Source organism: Rhipicephalus sanguineus, chromosome 8, assembly GCF_013339695.2.
Source record: "Rhipicephalus sanguineus isolate Rsan-2018 chromosome 8, BIME_Rsan_1.4, whole genome shotgun sequence".
NCBI classification, from domain to species: Eukaryota; Metazoa; Arthropoda; class Arachnida; order Ixodida; family Ixodidae; genus Rhipicephalus; species Rhipicephalus sanguineus.
In genome coordinates this window covers 39,641,361-39,660,128 of record NC_051183.1, presented here as the reverse complement: position 1 = coordinate 39,660,128, position 18,768 = coordinate 39,641,361, and the positions used below count along the sequence as shown (strand labels likewise).

At 45.2% G+C, this 18,768-nt stretch overlaps 1 protein-coding gene across 1 annotated transcript in view; it reads left to right on the top strand.

Annotated features, from left to right (window-relative positions):
- Positions 1–18,768, top strand: part of LOC119401757 (spondin-1-like) — a 197,497-nt gene that overhangs the window by 156,963 nt on the left and 21,766 nt on the right. The window contains 6 exon segments of the mRNA XM_049418132.1: positions 487–612; positions 3,953–3,985; positions 3,988–4,103; positions 7,793–8,050; positions 10,281–10,503; positions 16,852–17,017. Coding sequence (XP_049274089.1) covers positions 487–612; positions 3,953–3,985; positions 3,988–4,103; positions 7,793–8,050; positions 10,281–10,503; positions 16,852–17,017 — 922 coding nt within the window.

Below are 18,768 nucleotides of genomic sequence, written 5' to 3'. Positions count from 1 at the left end.
ATCTTCAGAGATTGGTACTCACAGAATCGTTACGCAAATCTTACAAATGAGACGATGCTATTGCACATGAAATTATCATGAGGTCAGAAGAAAAGATTGTCACATCACATAACCGATGACAGACGGCAGCAGACGTTAGTGAACGGGCATAGGCGTGCGCACAGGGGGGAAGGGGGGCAGGGGGTGGGGCGGCCACCCCCCTAATTACCTATTGGGGGGGGGGGCGCAAAATTTGCCCCGTACATTGACCATTCTAGTCACCTAAAAGGGCGGGGGGTGGCGCAAAATCTGCCCCATACATTGACTTAGTAGGGTGGGGTGCGCTGCGATGAACCTTTGCCGCCCCTGATGGGGAACCCTGCGCACACCTATGGAACGGCGTATATATTGAATGGATTAGAAACTTTTTGCAAAGGGTGAGCTCGTAGGCGACGGACGGGCCGAGTGAAACGGGACCCCTGTCTTTTGCGCGGGGCCTCTGCGCAGAGCAGCAGAACGACGACGAGCAACCAGAAGTGCTTGACGAATGTTGCGCCTGCGACGAAGCCAAGTACGAGATGACCTTCGAGGGACTCTGGTCGAGATATACGCACCCCAAGGGATTCCCGGACAGTGAGTATACAATGGAAGTCTGGCTATGATAGTAACAATTGTGTAGTGATAGCAGGGAGTTTATGTAATAGTAATGCTGGTGTATCACTACTAATACTAACGGTAATTGTAGTTGTCGTGTTTTTAGTTAGGTCCCCGTTAGGTAAAAGAACGAAAAAGGAAAGGGGGAAGCCCGTCCCACGTGCGCATTCCGGGCTTAAAGCCAATTGAAAATAAAACAAATTAAGGGAAATTTGAAGGAAAGTCACGCAAAAGTAATCGATTACATTTCTGCAATTGCTCAATTACCTTTCTGAAGCTTTAATTGGCCCCTGTAAGTTGTGGTGGCGGCTGAACTAGCAGTGCCGTAGTAGTATTTTAAACAGTAACAACTGTAGTACTCACCGGCCAAGTCAATGTGAAAAATACACGCGGCTACATTTCTAGACACATTTGGATAGAGTGGTAAAGAAGCGAAATCCTTACGGTTCCCAAAATGTTTCTGCATGTGTTGTTTCTGTCCTTTGTTCACTTTGACGAAGTAGTAACCACAACTTCATCATCGTCCTACGGGAGCGTGCGTACCTTCGTGCAACTGCTGACTGCAATGTTAGTAGCAGATTTTAGCACGATTCAGAAACTAAATAGCCTATTGCAATTACAATTACTTCTTTTAAAATGTAGTTGATTACAGGGGTCAATTACAGCCCCAGGAAAGTAACTGAGCAATCACAGAAATGTAATCGATTACTTTTGCGTTACTTTCCTTGAAAATTTTATTGCCATAACACAAACACAAGTTTACTGGTGCCCGGTATTACGCGGGACCGCTTTGAAATACTCATAAAACCACCAGCTTACCCCAATCAAATCCTGGCTGTCCAGTACGCCCACGATAGGGCCAGGTGGCTCGACATCCCGGTTTCATCGTGGGAGTAGCCAGGCTGGCGCATTCGCGTGATTTACAGGGTAAACAATAAACTTTTGTAATTTGTAGTTTCTTCTTCTTCAAACATATTCCTATAGTAGCAATGAATCAATAAGAAAAAAAATCAACAAAAAAGAATAAGACGTTCAGTTACACATTAATTTCATTATTCTAATTTCTAGTTAGGATTACTAGTCTGGTCTGAATGTACAAATAATTATTGCACTCGTTCTTTTATATGCTTGCTTCTCTTGTCTTTAATCATTAGTTATAACTAATAATATGTAAAAATTCAAATCAACAATTCTTGGCCAACACCCCAGTGTGGATATGAGACATGTGTAGAGGCTCAACAACAAAAACAACAGCAAACTACTGAGGCTTGCATGGTAGAGAGAAGGCTGGAGGATTGCGTGAAGGCTGGGAGGCTTACTGTGCCTTCTGTGTTATAGTGTTACAAGTTGTTAACTTTTAACGGGAGTTGTTTTTCAAAATTATCGTCGCTGATTCATCCACTCTTCCTCGTTAAGAGGTGAGCTGCTACGCTGGACTCTCCATTCGTGCGTGCGCTGGAGGGAAGGGCGGTATTATAACATAGAAACATCTTGCGCACCAGCTTGTAGTTGCGCAGTGCATCGATGATAGTGTCCATGTCCTCCATGAAGCGTAGCGCTTCGTTGTTGCTGGCGCTCGGGCAAGGCGTTGCAGGTAAGGCGACGGAAAAGGTGAAAAAATCGTCGGTAGGTGATTCGTTCGGAACGTCAGATGCGTCCTCTGGTGTGGAACCATAGCAGGGGCGGTTAATTTCGTCGATGAACAGCTGGTGAACCTACATAGAGGTCGCATATTTATCGGGATGAGAACTGCCGTAGAAGACTGGTTACAACTTGATCTTGGGAAAAAAGAAATTATTGATTACAGGTAATCAATCACAAGAAGATGTAATTAAATTACCCAGAACGTTACAGTTTCGAAAAAGTAATCGATTATATTACAAAATTACAAGAAAATGTTATTTATTACAAGTAATCAATTACTTGTAACGCGTTACGTATAACTCCAGCAATTGTACTAGTACCAGTGGTGCGAAAGTTAGTTAAAAGTACAAATAATGCTCTTTGCAGAACCAACTGCCTTATTTACTGAAAGGAGGGCAGCGGTCAACAACTGGAACATTCAAAGTAGTCACGAATTCTCAGGAAATGATCTTTCTCGCGTGTATGTAGTGTCTACAAATGTCTTGTTTTTACCTGCAGAGAAATAGATTAAACATTATTTCTTACCATGGGCGACTTCAGTTGCTTCTCACTTTTGGACGCGATACAAAAACCAGCGATTATTAGACCTGCCTCGGGAAACGAAAAAAAAAGGAGTTAAAAACAACTCTTTTTGCGTAAAGCGGGTGGCCTTTGTGCTGCTCCCCAATTATACTCCAACTCTGCTATTCACGAAACTATAGCTCCACCTGGATCATTTCCCCCAGCCTTCATTTCCGCATTTCCTCGTTAGCTCACTTACTTATTTTATGGCTTATTTTATTAACATCTTTGTTCCCGCCTAGCACGGTGCGCACACATCCAATCACCGCTATACAGAAGCACCGTAGTGCCGCGCTCCTATTGAACCGCGTTTCATTCGCTCGCGCAGAGATGCCTAAACCTATACGTACGTTCTTGTTGCTATCAAACTTTCTCGCCCGCGAAATGCTCACTAGCAGTCGGGTTTAATTGCGATCCGACTCCCGTACGTCCACCCTTCCCTGACTACGTCGCAGTAGTCTGCACGTGGCCAGTGTAATATACCAACGCCCGAGGCAGGGCGCCGGTCGTGGAAGCGCCGCCTGGCGTCCCTAGTTATCTGTCCAGTTAGTAACGGGAGCAGTTCACTGCGAAACGGGTCGGTAGGGAAACACCGCGCGCTATCCCGTCGCGATGCTCTCGGGAGCACGAGCAGTTTCGAAACATGCCTCCATCCCCCGCTCCTTTTTCGAGGTGTCAGAGGGTTCTGTCTATGGGAAAGGTGAGCGGTGAGGATTCGGGGGAGGTAGTGGGAACAGAAAATGCTCCCTGGAGCACGTTCCAGCTCCCTTTCGAGGTGTAGAGGGTGAGAGGTGAGGATTCGAGGAGAGGGAAGCAAAAGAGAGGGGGGGTGGGGCGATGCTCGGAAAACCATCCGTCACGCTGTGTTTAATGAGCTACGCGAGAGAGCAGCGGCTCCGCGAATGTGGTTGTAGGAGTGTGGCATCGATGTGTGTGTGTCTGTGTGTGTGTCATTCGGCCTGTCTTCTCAGAGCCACGTGCGTGTCATTAATAACGAAGCCGCCACCTCGACAGTGTGGTGGGGAAAAGCCGTGCGTAGGCGGTGGCTCCTGTGTAGGCGGTGTGTTGTATGTCTCTCTTTCTCTCTCTCTCTCTTTCCCGCACGCCCTTATAGACGAGTGGCTGACCCATTTTTCGGACATAATCGGTGCTCACACGCGGCCGACTTCAAGATGTGGGAGTACGAGGGATTCGCCTCGGAGGGAGTCAAGAGCGTCGCCGAGCACGGCGCCACCAAGAAGCTCGAGTCTGAGCTCAAAGCCGAGGTGAGATACAAGAGTGACACAAGAGGCTCTGTAAAAGTCTAGTAGTACTTGATGCTGGGCCAGAATAGTGATGCGGCATTGTCGATAAGGCCTAATGCGATTTTTTTTTTTAGCGCAAAGCAACGTAGGGACAAATAGGGAGGGACACAACACGTGCGCTAACTATCTACAAAATGGGTTATTAATGCCTTGGATTCCTCATCAGACGCGAGAATTGACCGTCGGCGTCGACTGTCGTCCCGTGGCATAGGCGTCACCGCGAGTTGTGCAAAAAATCATCACGTGATACGTCACCATATCACGTCATCATGATGTTACAGATCGCGAAAGTTTGTGACACCACCATGACATCACCACGGCGTCACTATAGCGCCACATAACGTCACGTCACATGATGACAACATCACGTGATATCGTTGCTTGGTCAAAGGTAGAAATTTTAGCGTCCAAGCATTAAAAATCAGAAAGGCAATGAAAAACCAGGCCGGTGCAGAAACCTTGCAATGACACCAATCATGGAGGCAGCGCAAAACCACGTTAGATGCACAAAGCTTTCGGAGGAGCGCGACGGAGGATCGATACATCAAATGAGAAGAAAATCGCACCATATCCCACTAAAGGGAACCGTGTGGGGATACGAAGTAGCGCAGGGGTCGACCTAAAATTCCGTTCATCACGGGCACCTTGCCCGATGTTAACGCGTCCTTGCAAGTGGAGTCTGCAGAATATCGTTCCCCGCCCGGTCATGGTGGTCTAGTGGTTATGGCGCTCGACTGCTGACCGGAAGGTCGCTGGATCGAATCCCGGCTGCGGCGGCTGCATTTTCGATGGAGGCGAAAATGTTTAGGGCCCGTGCACTTACATTTAGGTGCACGTTAAAGAGCAGCAGGTGGTCGAAATTATGGTTAATGCACGGCCTTAGAGATACGGGCAGCTTAAAGCGGATCTCCGGAGCTAGTTGCGTTCGTTGCATTGAAGCGCATTCCATCCCTATCATTTGCGGGAGAGTTGCAAAAGCTGCGTGACGTCAAAATGACGTTGCGGAAGAAAAATCGGAAACAGGGGGCGCGCTGCTCGCCAAGCTCCAGCCAATCAGCGGCGGTCGAAACGGACAGTTCAATAGATGGACGCATCAAGAATAGCTCCCCAGCTGGCCCGACATTGCGGGATGTGTTAGAGAAAATTATATCACTCATGATTAATATCAATAGCAACTGTGTGTTTAGAAAAATGTGTTATATCTCAGACTGTTAGCATGAATAACGATTCAACGTAACATTTGCTTGCAAGACATCAAGGCTAGACATACGTTTAAGACATTGAAAAAAGCGGACTTCAGTTACGTGGACATTTGGGACCGTGGAAGAAGCAACCTTGGGAAGAAGCGTCCAGCATTGCTTGCCGTTAGAGCCGATTGCAATTACAAAACACGTATTGTACTTCGGCATAGCCGCTTGAATTGCTATAAGAAACTTGGTGTCTTTCTGGTAAACAGACCATCACTATGTGAACTGTGCGATCTGAAAACCAGCTCTTTAAGAACCACTCCGCCAGCAACCGAAGTTTCTTATTCTACTGAGGACACTTGTTCATTTACAGGGTAGAAGTGCTTATCAGCCGCGTATAGATTATGGCTGCTGCCATGAAAATCTTTGTTGCGCAATATAAAACAGAAAGACTGCTGAAATTTAGGAACAAGTGCATTTTTGAATATGTAACGAATATTCCTGAAAATATTAGTTCGCGAAGTGTATTAGAATACTCAGTAATCGTTTCCTTTACTCCATATACCTATTTATGTCTGACTCCGCAGAAAATGCTGCATCTATTTCTTTTGTACCACTTTTCTTGCTGCTTTCAAAACTATGTTCTGCGTTTGGCACAGAAAGTTGCAAACTAACTCTAAAGGGAGTCACTTCACCTGTACATTATTTACAATATTGACCTATTTAACGCGTAAAAGAGGAACACCGACGACAAAAGAACACGAGAAAGACGTTTCGGCTCCCCTAACAGCATTCTTGTTCAAGGCACACAAGGCTTCCGGTGGGAGAGCCAAAATGTATTTCTGTTTATTAAGGGGGGACGTGGCAATGGAAATGATAAATTTGGTCAATTCTTTCATTTTTTCAGACTATTATTTTCTCTTTTGCAATCCTCAGATCATCTTTTACATCATGGTGAAATATTAGGACAAGATAGGCTGTAGAAGTTTAGAAAAATGACTTTATTAGTGTGCTGCCATCAAAAGCTATCAGAAGATTGGGCATTACAAAATGCAAATCTTGCAGCTTTCCCTCGGCACAGTGCCGCCATCTTGGCATCATCGTAAAGAGCATAAATTGGAGCATAAGGTAGCCACAATGTTGCATTTCTCCAATGAAAAATAAAGTTAGCTCTTTTCTGAGTTCCGTTTTCTTAGCTTTGAGCTTCATTTTCTTCGAGCTCAGTTTTCTCTGCTTTCATGTTCGATACGGTTGCTGTCAGTGATCGCGCTGTCATTTCACAACAAATAAATATATAACAATTCTGTTTTTTAGCATCTAGATCCTCAAACGTTGGCGAGGGCCTTATTTCTCCATATTTGTCTGCACATCATACAAATTTTTATAATTGGCTTTTTGTGAAAGTGGTTAGTAAGACAAAATGTACAAGCAATTTCAAAATTTTTGTTTGAAAAATAAACCAATAGCTTTACGGCACAGAATGAGTTTTGTGAATATCTTTGCGCAAAAATTTTGACGTACTTATGTTTAATTTATTAACTATTTATGGGATGACTATGAGAGTCTAGCAACTGCTGTAACTCAAGAACTACAATATATATCTCAAAACCGATTGCAGTTGCGATATCAGCATAACAAATCACATCAGCATGCCAAATTTCATCACTTTATGCCGATAAAAAACACAGGTAGTTTTCATTTCCACGTCCTCCCTTAAAGCGAAAGCCTAAATGCCTTATGAAACGCGAAAATTGACCGTCGGCGGCGGCGGCGTCAGCACGAGTGATGCAAACAACCATAATCATATCGCGTCATCATGACGTTACACACCGTCAAAACTTGTAACGTCATCATTACTTCACGTGATGACGTCATCACAGGGAATCGTCACTTGCTCAAGGGCGGGCCTATCCTGGAGGCAGAACAAGACCATAGAAGTGCAGAAAGCTTCCAGTGCCTACGATCACGGAGGCAGCGCTAAACTCAGAACGCTTTTTTAAGGGGAGGGGGAAGGAGGGAATTAGGCATTGACTGAGAAGAAAAATGATGACTTTCGCCTTCGAGTTGCCTTAGCCAAGTAAGGGATCTTGTGAAATTTCTTTAGTGGCCTGTGTTCGTCTAGGTCCTACATAGTTCCTAACTGGTAAAAATGAAGTACATTGTCATACCAACTTTCATGAAATTTCGTCGAGTCAGTGTAGCGAAACTACGAAAAATAAATAGTTTAAAATACGTGACCTCACGGGCCGACATTATGGTGCAAATTTTAAAGACGAAAGTTTGACCTTGATTTGCTCTAATAGTAATAGACCTATGATGGTGTAACCAAGGACAATAGAGTTCTCAGAGTTCAGTTCATCAGTTTAAACCGATTCATTGTTTCACATTAGTGTCCCTTCAAGAAAACGCAAACTTCTATTGCGAGCTTTTCTCATGCAATCGCTTCACGACGTCACCTCGCAGTCGGGCAAGATCAGGACCATCGTGAAGGCCCGAGGTCTGTGGTACCCGAACGTGAATGGCAAGACGTTCGCCGTGTTCCGCGTAGACAAGAAGCACCACGTGATGTCTGTACTCTCCATGCTGGGCCCGAGCCCGGACTGGATCGTGGGCGTCAGCTCGCTCGAGCTTTGCCTCAAGAACTGCTCCTGGATCACCGAGAAGACCATGAACCTCTACCCGTGGGACGCAGGGACCAGCGAGGGCGTCACGTACGTCATTGTGAGTATACGGGCACGGCCTCTCCGATGGTTTCCCATTACTAGAAGATACCCGACGCCCTCCCTGATCCATATGACCTGTGTGTCTCGTGTAACTATGGTATGGTAAATTTTACGGAACTAGCAATCACAAGTGGGCCTGGCTACCATGGGATCCAGTCGAGCCTAACGCATAGGTAGGCAAACTCATTCGTGATTCGACTCCCTCGGACTCACTCAGACTCAAATCAAGCCGCGAGTCTGAGTTTGAGTATGAGCTTGAGTCCATTACTGAAAGAGACCCCATATCCCCATTACCGGAATGTACACTCGATTGGATCCGGTGGTCGCTACGCCCACTTGTGATTGCTTACGTTAAGCGACTGGGTGCGCAAACACGGACACAACAGAGAAGTAGAGATAGCACGAACACCGTGTGTTGTCTTAGCCTGTCTTGTGTCCGAATTTGCACGCCCAGTCTTTTAACATGAATACTTACCAAGTAGCTCAGCTCTCTGTTGTTCTAAATGTGTGATTGCTTAGTTCCGTTTATTTATTTATTTATTTATTTATTTATTTATTTATTTATTTATTTATTTATTTATTTATTTATTCAAAATGCCTTACAGGCCCATTGAAGGGCATTGAGTAAGGGGGGCATCAGTATTTACAAAACAATAAAGAGGAATACAGACAAAAAGCAAAAAAGCAAAAGAAAAAGATAACAAACAGCAAGACGGAACAACGTTATACAATGCTAGAGTCACAATGAAATCAGGTTATCACGGAATGTTTCACGATTAGGGATGGATACAATGTGATCAGGAAGATCGTTCCAATGTGCAATGGCTCGAGGTAGTGATGATGAGTTAAATGCCTGAGTGTGACCATGAATGCGCATGAAACTACGTGCGTTGTGGATGCGTCGGGATGTGCGCACAGGAGAATGAAGTGGCAAACAATAAAATTTATCACTATAAATTTCATTGTTTGCCACTTAGCGATAGTGACGATATCATAGTTAGCGATATCATAGTTGCACAAGTCGCACAGGCCGTTGGAACCAGCGGGGGCGTCACGTACGCCAGTGTGAGTACACGGTGACGGTTTCTCCATTCTTGCGTAGCACGCACTATTACGTCACGTAGCAGGTACTATTACGTGCTACGTGACGCCAACAGGCAGAAAAAAAGAGTGTTCCACACTCGCTGCCATGGCTGCGATTGGCGCTGACTAATACTCCTAGGTTTGAATGCACATATATACCCCATAAAGTGGACGGGAGGATGACCGCCACCGTAGCTTAGTGGTAGAGCATCGGACGCGTTATTCGAAGGTCGCAGGTTCGGTCCCTGCCGGCGGCAAGTTATGTTTTCGTCCACTTTACTTTCTTCACATTTATATTCTAAATACTACAAATAACACCCCCTGTACTTAGCCATACCATAGTTACACGAGAGGCGCAGGTCATAGGGAACAGTGAGGGCGTCAGGTAGGTCATTGTGATTACCCGGGGAGGGCCGATCCATCGTAGCATAACCCCCTTACTGAAAGATACCTTATACTCATGTCACAGGGTACACGGCTGATCGCGATTAAGCGTGATCGGGATCAAATCTCCCGACAGTGTTTGACTCCCTTCCGCAGCTTCGCTTGAAGGAGCGAATAGTGATCAAGATATTCGATCCAGATCAGGCGCTATCGCGAAGTGACCGTGTGACACCGGTATAAGACTCGACTTGACCCGGTGGTTGCTACGCCCACTTGTGATTGCTTGGTCCCGTATAGTTAGCAATATCATAGTTACGCGAGACGCACAGGCCACACGAACTAGCGAGGGCGTCGCGTACGCCATTGTGAGTACACGGTGACCGTCTCTCCCTCGTTGCATATCCCCATTGCCGGATTATACCATGCATTTTGCTGGATCCGGTGGTTACAATGCCCATTTGTGATTGCCTAGTTCCGTATAATTAGATATAACATAGTTGTACAAGACACAGGAAACAGTGAGGGCGTCGCGTGTGTGATTGTAGATGCGCAAGTACATTGTCTCCATCGATACATACCCCATTCCCGGAATATATTGCGTGCTTAAGCATGCTCAATGGTCGCTGCTAAATGGTAACTGTTTAGTGGGATACATTTATCAGTTATTTACAAGAGACCCCTAGAGCGCCGGGACCACTGAGGGCGTCGTGCTCGTCGCTGTGAGTGTACGGTAAATTATCTCGTTCAATGGCGCTTTCCAGGGTCAGCGCGAAGCCACATCGCCCCAACAGCGGATCCAGAAGATCACGTCAAGTCACCCGCACCACCCGGACTCGCCTTTCTACGACCCCACAGGGGCCCCCATGAAGCCCGTGGCCCGCTTGACGGTCACGAGGCAACGCATCTACGAGAAGTCGTGCGACGAGGACGTCGAGCCCAACACGCCAGTGCCGCTGGAGACGCCCTCTCCCGTCGACTTGAGGCGTGAGTGTCAACCCTATACCACGTTATATACTATTACGTGGTTATTGAAGACGTTGTATGCACGGCGGTCCCTTAAGAAAAGAGTGTATAACAGCTGCATCTTACCGGTAATTACCGACAGAGCGGAAACCTGGTGGCTTGCAAAAAGGGTTCAGCATTTCTGCACTGGAAGTGGTAAAGGAAAACGCCTATTTAGGACACGTAGACACGACCGCGGAGCCGAACCAGGAGATGGAAGTAGCTAGAAAAATAATAACGGTTTGGAATACATTTGTCAGGAATTCTGATATCATGAATGGCAGTTTACCCTTAAGAAAAGGTATATAAAAACTGCATCCTATCGGCGCTTATCTAAAGAGAAAACCTGGAGGCTTACAAAAAGGGTTCAACTTAAATTGAGAATGACGCAGCGAGCCATTGTAAGAAGAATGATAGGTGTAACCTTAAGGGACAAGAAGCAGGGTGGGTGAGGGAACAAACGTGCATTAAGGACACCTTAGACGGAATCAAGAAGAAGAAATGGGCAGGGACAGGGCATGTGGCACGTAGGCAGGATAACTGCTGGTGATTAAGAGTAACCGGCTGGATTCCAAGGGGAGACAAGCGCGCGAAGGGGGGAGACAGAAAGTTAGGTGGGCAGATGGGGTTAGCGAGTTTGCGGGGATAATGTGGCCACAGCAATCCCAGTACTGGGTTAATTGAAGAAATATGGGTGACGCCTTTGCCCGTCAATGGGCGTAATCAGGCTCATGATGATGACGATGACGACAACAAGGCTTCCGGAACAATCAGAGAGAGAGAGAGAGAGAGAGATGTACTGACGGAAAAGCTAGGAGGTTAGCTAGACTTTGTTTGTTCTGTTGAAAGATAATACTCCTCATTAGTTGCTTATGCAATCAACCTATAGCAATGGGAGCGCGGTCGCTCATGGCCATGGTCGTGGCTTGTAAGCTGCAGCTGATTTTTTTTTCGGATGGGAAGGCTGTTTCAATTTCTCGTTTTGCAGAGCAAATCTATTTCCCACGTGTTGTGCAAACGTAGCCGTGACGATGCGGACTTCAACAGCGTTTACTGGTGCTTAGTTACTTCTCCTGAACAGATATGGGCTGTACTCAATTAAATGAAAAAAACCTTGTGAAGGCACGACATAATTGGTTTTAATAACCATAGCTCTGAAATGAAGTTGAACAGTCTGAGTGCAACAAAGATACTTTGAACTTTGTGACGTCACAGTGACATGCCAGCGTTATGCTTTGGGCCGAAATTTTTTATAAAAAGAGATAGAACTGTTTGGTAGAATGTTCGCGTGTTTCTATTAGCGTTTAGTTAGTAGCTTATCTATAGCTACACACTACTCCTAATTAAAAGAAGAAAATATGCGCACTTAGCAAATTTCAACAGATGTTGCGGTGATAAAAGATAAACAGTGCAAATATTGTTGCAACATTTTGAAGTTTTGCGATGTTAAAGTTACAAGGTGTCGTTAAGGGCCGGATCAATACTGTTACGAGCAATAGCACATCTTACAGTCTAGCCGATGAAACCGAGCCGCCGTGCAAAACCTGTAGGCGTGTCAATATATAAAAATAACGAAAAACTGTTTGGCGTCTATCAACACCGCTAGTATAACCAACCCGTTCTTTTCAACAGGAATGCAACAAAGCTTTGCTAGTTTAACTTGATGGAGTGCTGGTTTTTGAATATTCCTTTAAGAGAATATATTCCAGTAAAGCGATGCGGCAAAGCAGGTCTTCTAAACGAAGTAATAACATCCTATCAGCAGAAGATTAAGAGTTTCCTATAAACGCTTATGTGACCCAATATAAGTTTCCTCATATTGTCAGCCTCAACGGCACAGTTCCTGGAACGTTAGAGCACTGTTTTTGGCTATAGAGACTCCGTAAAGCAGCGTTAAGCGAGAACAACACTACAAAAAAAAGGTTTCACTATAATTGTCGTTTTTGTGTATCGTGAACGCCTTCACTGTTAACTTAACATGTTATAAGGTTAGACGGTTTCGACCTGAAATGAAAATGGAGTCAACAACTATACAAAAACAGAGACTATTAAACGGGAGACTCGCGAGGTAAAGAAAAGGCAAAACGAAAGAAAAAAACGGACGTCTCTACCGTTCGCCCTATTATGAACCATTGTAAAACCGATCACCGCATCAATCATATCGATCTATTTTGCTAGGCTGCATCGTAATATAGGGTACAGAAGGCGTTATCAGTGCTATTTCTTGTTCTGATGTGTTCATTCTGATATTGACGTTCCTGCTTTCGTGCTCTTTCAAGCAACTTTGGAAAACATATCCGGTAAGAAGGCGGCAACGAATTTACGATCATTCTGTTTTTCATGCTACATTGCTGTTTACTGTGCTGTGTTGTGTGTGTGTGTTTTCTCTTTTTTTCTTCTTAAAACTTCGGCTATGCACTGCGCAACCTGGAGAGATTGGTCGATAGAGCTCGGATCGGGCTGTTGGTCAACAGTAAATATTTTGTTGAAGAAAAATATTAGCACGAGGAACGAAGGTTCGCGGGGATTTTCAGGAAAGTTTCGTGAGTGAAAACACACGAGATAAAAAAACGTGTATGTATAGCTGTAGTCTTTTTTTCTTTCTGGAAAAAAAAAAGAAAAAAATGAAAAAGGGGTTGGGGTGTTGAAGTAGATGTATAACTCTACTGTACGTCAATATTCATCGTCGGATGGCTAAATAAAGAAACCTGAACTGCTGATCGAATTCGACTATTATGCAGGGTGGTACGAAGATTCGAAAGTTTCGAGAATCAAATCTTGTTGCCGTTACTCGTAACGACGAATATTACAGCAAAGCTGTGATGGTCAAGGTTTGCTGTGTGTCGTAGATAGAAAATTATCATCACCATGACCCGGCGTGTGCTCAATTACCGCCCACGCACTCCGTACAGAGTGTTGACAAGAGAAGCTGAAAAAGAATGAGAAAAGAACATGCAACTCATAACTCACAGAACTCGTATAAATATGCATTAGACTTAAATTTTTGTACTCTTTTTTCATTTGTACGAACTAGTAAATGTTGGCAATCATCGTGTGACTGGCTACTGACATGCACAAAAACTGTTCAATGATTAACCGATGATAATACGAGCTTACGTGTAAGCATTCTGACGATAAAACATTCCATTCAAGAGTTTGCCAACTGTGCGGTTGAAAAGGCCCTGCTGACGTCAATGGTGGCCTTAGCTCCCCAACAGAAAGCAACATGTTCTTGTTTTTTGGTTTTGCTGCTTTGTATTGACCTATTTCGAACGACTACATCCATTACACGCGTTGTGGAATTTACGTGTTTGCAGTAATGCTCTCGCTTTGTTTTCACGCTTTCACTCAGAGGCCACATTGCGACAGAACTTTCCGCCAGTGAAAACGCCATATACAGAATAATTGGCAACAGTTTAGGACAAATCATGAATTCACATAATTTCACAAGTTACGACGCTAACACGTCTCACAATTTGAGTATTATTAGCAGGCAATAGCAGGTAATAGCGGGCAGTAGCAGGCAGTAGCCCAGGCTAACCTTTTAAACACGCCCTTCGTTTCGCTGCGCATGTAAAATTTGTACCGCAGATTGAAACAAGTCGATAGTGGATCGTGAAAAACAATTGTAATGCATTCCTGCTTAGCTCTAAAGCTTCAGAGAAGCAAGATCAAAGTGATATCGCCCGTCTCATTCCAATATTCATTAACACAGTGGTGGACAAAACGGGCACCAAAGCAAAAAAAAAGAACAATTAAAACACGTTGAGTTATGCTTAGCATATGCCTATAAATGTTATTCAGTAGACTGAAACAGCGATCGATAACAGAGCCTGACAAACAACCGTCACGCATTCCAACTTTGTTCAAAGGCCTAATCAAACAAAACCGAAGGGATATCGCCCATCTCATTGCAATATTCATTAACAGAGTGATAGGCGAAACTGGTACAAAGGCAAAAAAAAAGAATAGAATTAAAACACTTTCAATTAGGCTTAGCGTATGCCTATATGCCACGTGTTCGTCGTTCACAGAGAGCTGGCGCTCGCATTATATTATACGCGGCAGCTTGTCTCCAGGCTACCGCAACAAAGACGGGATTAGTAAGCGGGGCGAGCAGAGAACACAGCTGTCGCCTCAGGTGCGCGAACACGTCCCCTTAATCCCCCCCATCCCCCTTAATCCCCGGGATGATTACTTCCGCTGAAGCGCCTGCAACGCGAAATCCGGCGCACGTTCTACAGCGTTGCATGCGTACATTGCTCAGAATTTCTTTCTTGTTGCTGTGCTTTTCCTGAACTAACGCATACACTATGTGGTACATACCTGATCTATATGCCTCGCCTTGATTAATGCGCGCGCATAAATTTTGCGCTACAGGCCGAGGAATTTAGACACGATGTATTTGCGCTATGTAAAAACGCTTTCATCTCGAAGCTTACGTGGACAAGTGCATGCACGTGTTGGCGTTAATGACTTAATTGCGATGAAGTATAAAATGGCAGAATAAGGAGCGAGCTGTTTTTAATCGTTCTTTTTGCGATTTCTTATTCTGCTCTTTGCAATTCGTTTATCGAACATGTTTTTTAATCCCCTCGAAACTATATCACAGCACCTGGAGTATTTTAATTTAGTGCTTGTTGTGACGTTTTTGTAACACTGTGTAGCTGATGAACGAAGATTCGGCGATTCGCACTACGCTATATATATGATGTCGACTTTTGTTGCTATGGTTGGGTCTCATTTTAGCACTGTTCCTTTGTGACCTCGCATAATGACGTCGTAAATCTTACTTGTTACGTTGGATTCCCGTGTGGGCTTGCTGAGCATTTAATACAACCTGACACGGTCCCTGTATTCATGAAGTGAAAAAAATCTTGCTCTACAAGTGTTCACAAGAGCAGATACCAACATACCGGGTTCATAATGAGGATGACGCTGATCGCGATTATTATGACAATGATGATAATTACAATGGTATCCAAGCGGCTAATCAATGGTAGACGGTACTTGCAGATAGAGGCTGTGCAATTATTACTGACGCATGCATCAATGCATCAATATGCTTGAAATTTCAAGGCGTAATGTTTAATCGGCGGCTCATCGGAAGCCCTCAGCCTTGGCACCTAGAGACCAGCATCGCAAATCATAGCGATTATGTTCTAATAGACTGTGGTAAGGAGCATGGATGTGATCACGGGCCACACCGTATCGGTCGCCACAAGGCTGCAGCAAGAATGTTTTAAATGTAGTGCCGGGATGGAAACTACTTCGCAAAAGCGAAGCCATACATCTTATAGGACGGGCACGATGAAATGTTGGCTTACAGCGAAGAAAAACAGCGTTTCGCTCACACCCGCCTCCACGATGACAAGATGTCATTGGTTACAGGAGCGTTGCTTGTGACCACGGAGGGTTGTTGGCTGCCATTGTTAGGCAGTTGTAGTTGGGCGTCCCCAGCAGCTCTGTGTACAGAGGCTTCCAGCCATTTGCAGTGACATCCTGCGTTCACAAAGCTGCTGCAGTCGCCCAGCTAAAACTGTCTATAAGTGCAGATAGCTGGGCCAGTTGGTATGGATCCATGGAAGTAAACAGCGCAAAAATCAAGACGACGCACACAGGAAGAAAAGACAAGAACAGGCGCTGTTCTTGTCTTTTCTTCCTGTGTGCGTCGTCTTGATTTTTGCGCTGTTTACTTCCATGGTCTATTAGTGCGTCTGTTCATAAGTATACTCTCCGGTCGAACTGGCAGTATCAATTAGGCGTTTTACGTCCCCGTGTAAACACAAGCCAGTACTAGGTATCTTCGTGAAAGCACGCCTGACCATCACAGCTGCCGTCATAATCAACATTACTAACTCTTCTAGAAGGTGCTTCGTTGTCCTTGCCTATTTGCGCATTCGAGGCTTTTCTTTCTAGGCAAACTTTGTCGGTGAGCACAACCGACCATTCACCATCTGCACTAGAACGACAAGTCGCCGTGTGCACGTTTTGTCTACAAACAAAACTTGCGTGTTCGCGATTTGTCAATCGACAACACTTTGTTGATATCACATTGGCGATACATCAAGTTGTCGGCCGACAACACCTTGTCAACAACTCACATTGGCCATAACTCACTTCGTCGAGCAATAACATTTTATCGACAGCTCATTTTGTCGACAACTCACTTTGTCGACCGACAGTCTGTAAGTCTAGCCTGTAGATGTGTATGCTTTCTGACGCGACCACCATAAGCGCAGTGCACGAGCTCCATTCGTTTGTCAACCAACTAATCCGATATAACACGTGTGCTCGCTCTCTTTCTTGCGTCGTCGTGGTGTTCTGCAGCCGAGTGTGCCGTCACCGAGTGGTCCAGCTTCGGGTCTTGCAGCGTGACGTGCGGAAAGGGCGTGAGGACGCGGACGCGCAACTTCATCATGCGCGACAAGGCGTTCATGTTCAGCTGCAAGACTCCGCTGGTGGACCAGGAGATGTGCGAGATGGACTGTGCCGGGTAAGCAGAGACACTTGGTGTTGATATCAGGCGTCCATTCACAGGGCGACCATCTAAATGTGCGGCTGTTATGTCACATACAAGTACAAGGAGGTTTGAAAAAATCACACCATCTCCCGCTAAAGGGGACCATGAGGCGATGCAAAGCAGCGTTTCGGCATGTAGAGCCAGCGTTTCAGAGGCGGAGTGGAGAGGGGGGAAGGAGGATAGGGGGAGAGGGGGAGGGGAAAGGGGAGAGGGGGAGATGGAAAGGGGAGGGGAAATGGGAAGTGGAGAGGGGTGTGTGGAGAGGGGGTGTGTGGAGAGGGCTTGCGCATGCGCAGTAAGGGTGGTCACGCCGCACACCACCACCACCGGATTGAACTCATAAGATGCTTCACATCTAAAAGTATTACTGGAGTAGAAGCTCTCGTATCGTCTTACCGGCTGAATTGAATCCAGCGCTTGCCCCCTTTATCCCAGAAACATGGTGTTTTCGGGTGATGCCAGCATACAGATAAAGTTGTATCGCTCTGTTATTGTAAATGCTAGGCCAATTCTAGAATAACAGATCGCTGTTCCCGACGAAAGTAAGACGTCGAGATGAGTGCTCATGAATTGATCTTCAATAAAACTTGCCAAGACTTTGAGGTTTCTTGAAGAAACCTGTAAGGCAAAGACACACATTCAGCAGTATATGTCGCAGTATCCGCGACGGTTAAGTCACACCTCGTGTCCCAGTTAGCTTCGGCGCGCGAATGCAGTGCAAGGGCAGGGTAGATATGTATCTGTTGGTATACAACATAGTAAGGTGCGTTGAGTAGCCTAAATCGTTCACCGTTTCATCTAAACACATGTTTTGGAAAAAAATAAGCGTCCTCTGACTCTTTGTGAGCCCTGTTTACCACGTATATGATTCTCTTTGCTGATACACGTAAACTCTCATGGGAGATCATTATGCTCTCGTCGGAGAGTCGCGAGACCCAGAAGAGAGTTAGCGTGCCTCTTTAAAGAGGTGTGAAAATTCTTGAACACAGGGTGTCGCAGGAGCCAATGTTTCGATAAGTGGTCTTGTCTTCTTCAAGGCTGCAACTTCAAGTGCAATTTCAAGGCTGCAACTTCAAGTTGAAGTCATGAAGACAAGACCGCTTGTCGAACCGTTGGCTTCGGCGACAACCAGGGTTTGAGGATTTTCATCCCTTCAAGCTTCGATCGTCTACTTAACTTCTGTATTCAAATCAAGTCATACACGTGGCAAGCCAGTACTCACCGAATAGAGTAACACACACTCTTTTTTTTAGAGTGCACATTAGTAAATGCCCTAATTCGTGCTGTACTAAGTTCATTTAGGAAACCGCAAGTAATCTTGGTAGTCCCATTTAGTCAAGTTACACCAATGATAGTGGCCTTTGAAATTGTTCTTTTGTCATGGTGCCAATTGGGAGTACAGGATAATTGAAGGAGGCGTCAAGATTAGATGTTTCATGGAGGAGCACATCAGTAGTTTTGTTCTCTTTTGGTCAATGTCGGCGTATAAATTTTGTTTTGCACGAATAAAATATCACGTGACAGTAGGCTCTCACGCACAATGTAGGAGCTCCCTTAAGTTGCATCGGGGTGGAAATACAGTTGTCTATGATAAAAAGTTGCGAACAGTTTGATTATTTCCATTCGCCAATGACCTTTCTTTAGGAGTTACTGCGATATGAAGTGATGATCAAGTTTTAAAAACGTTGCCGTGGTCATAATAACATACATGCAGTTTTACCTCT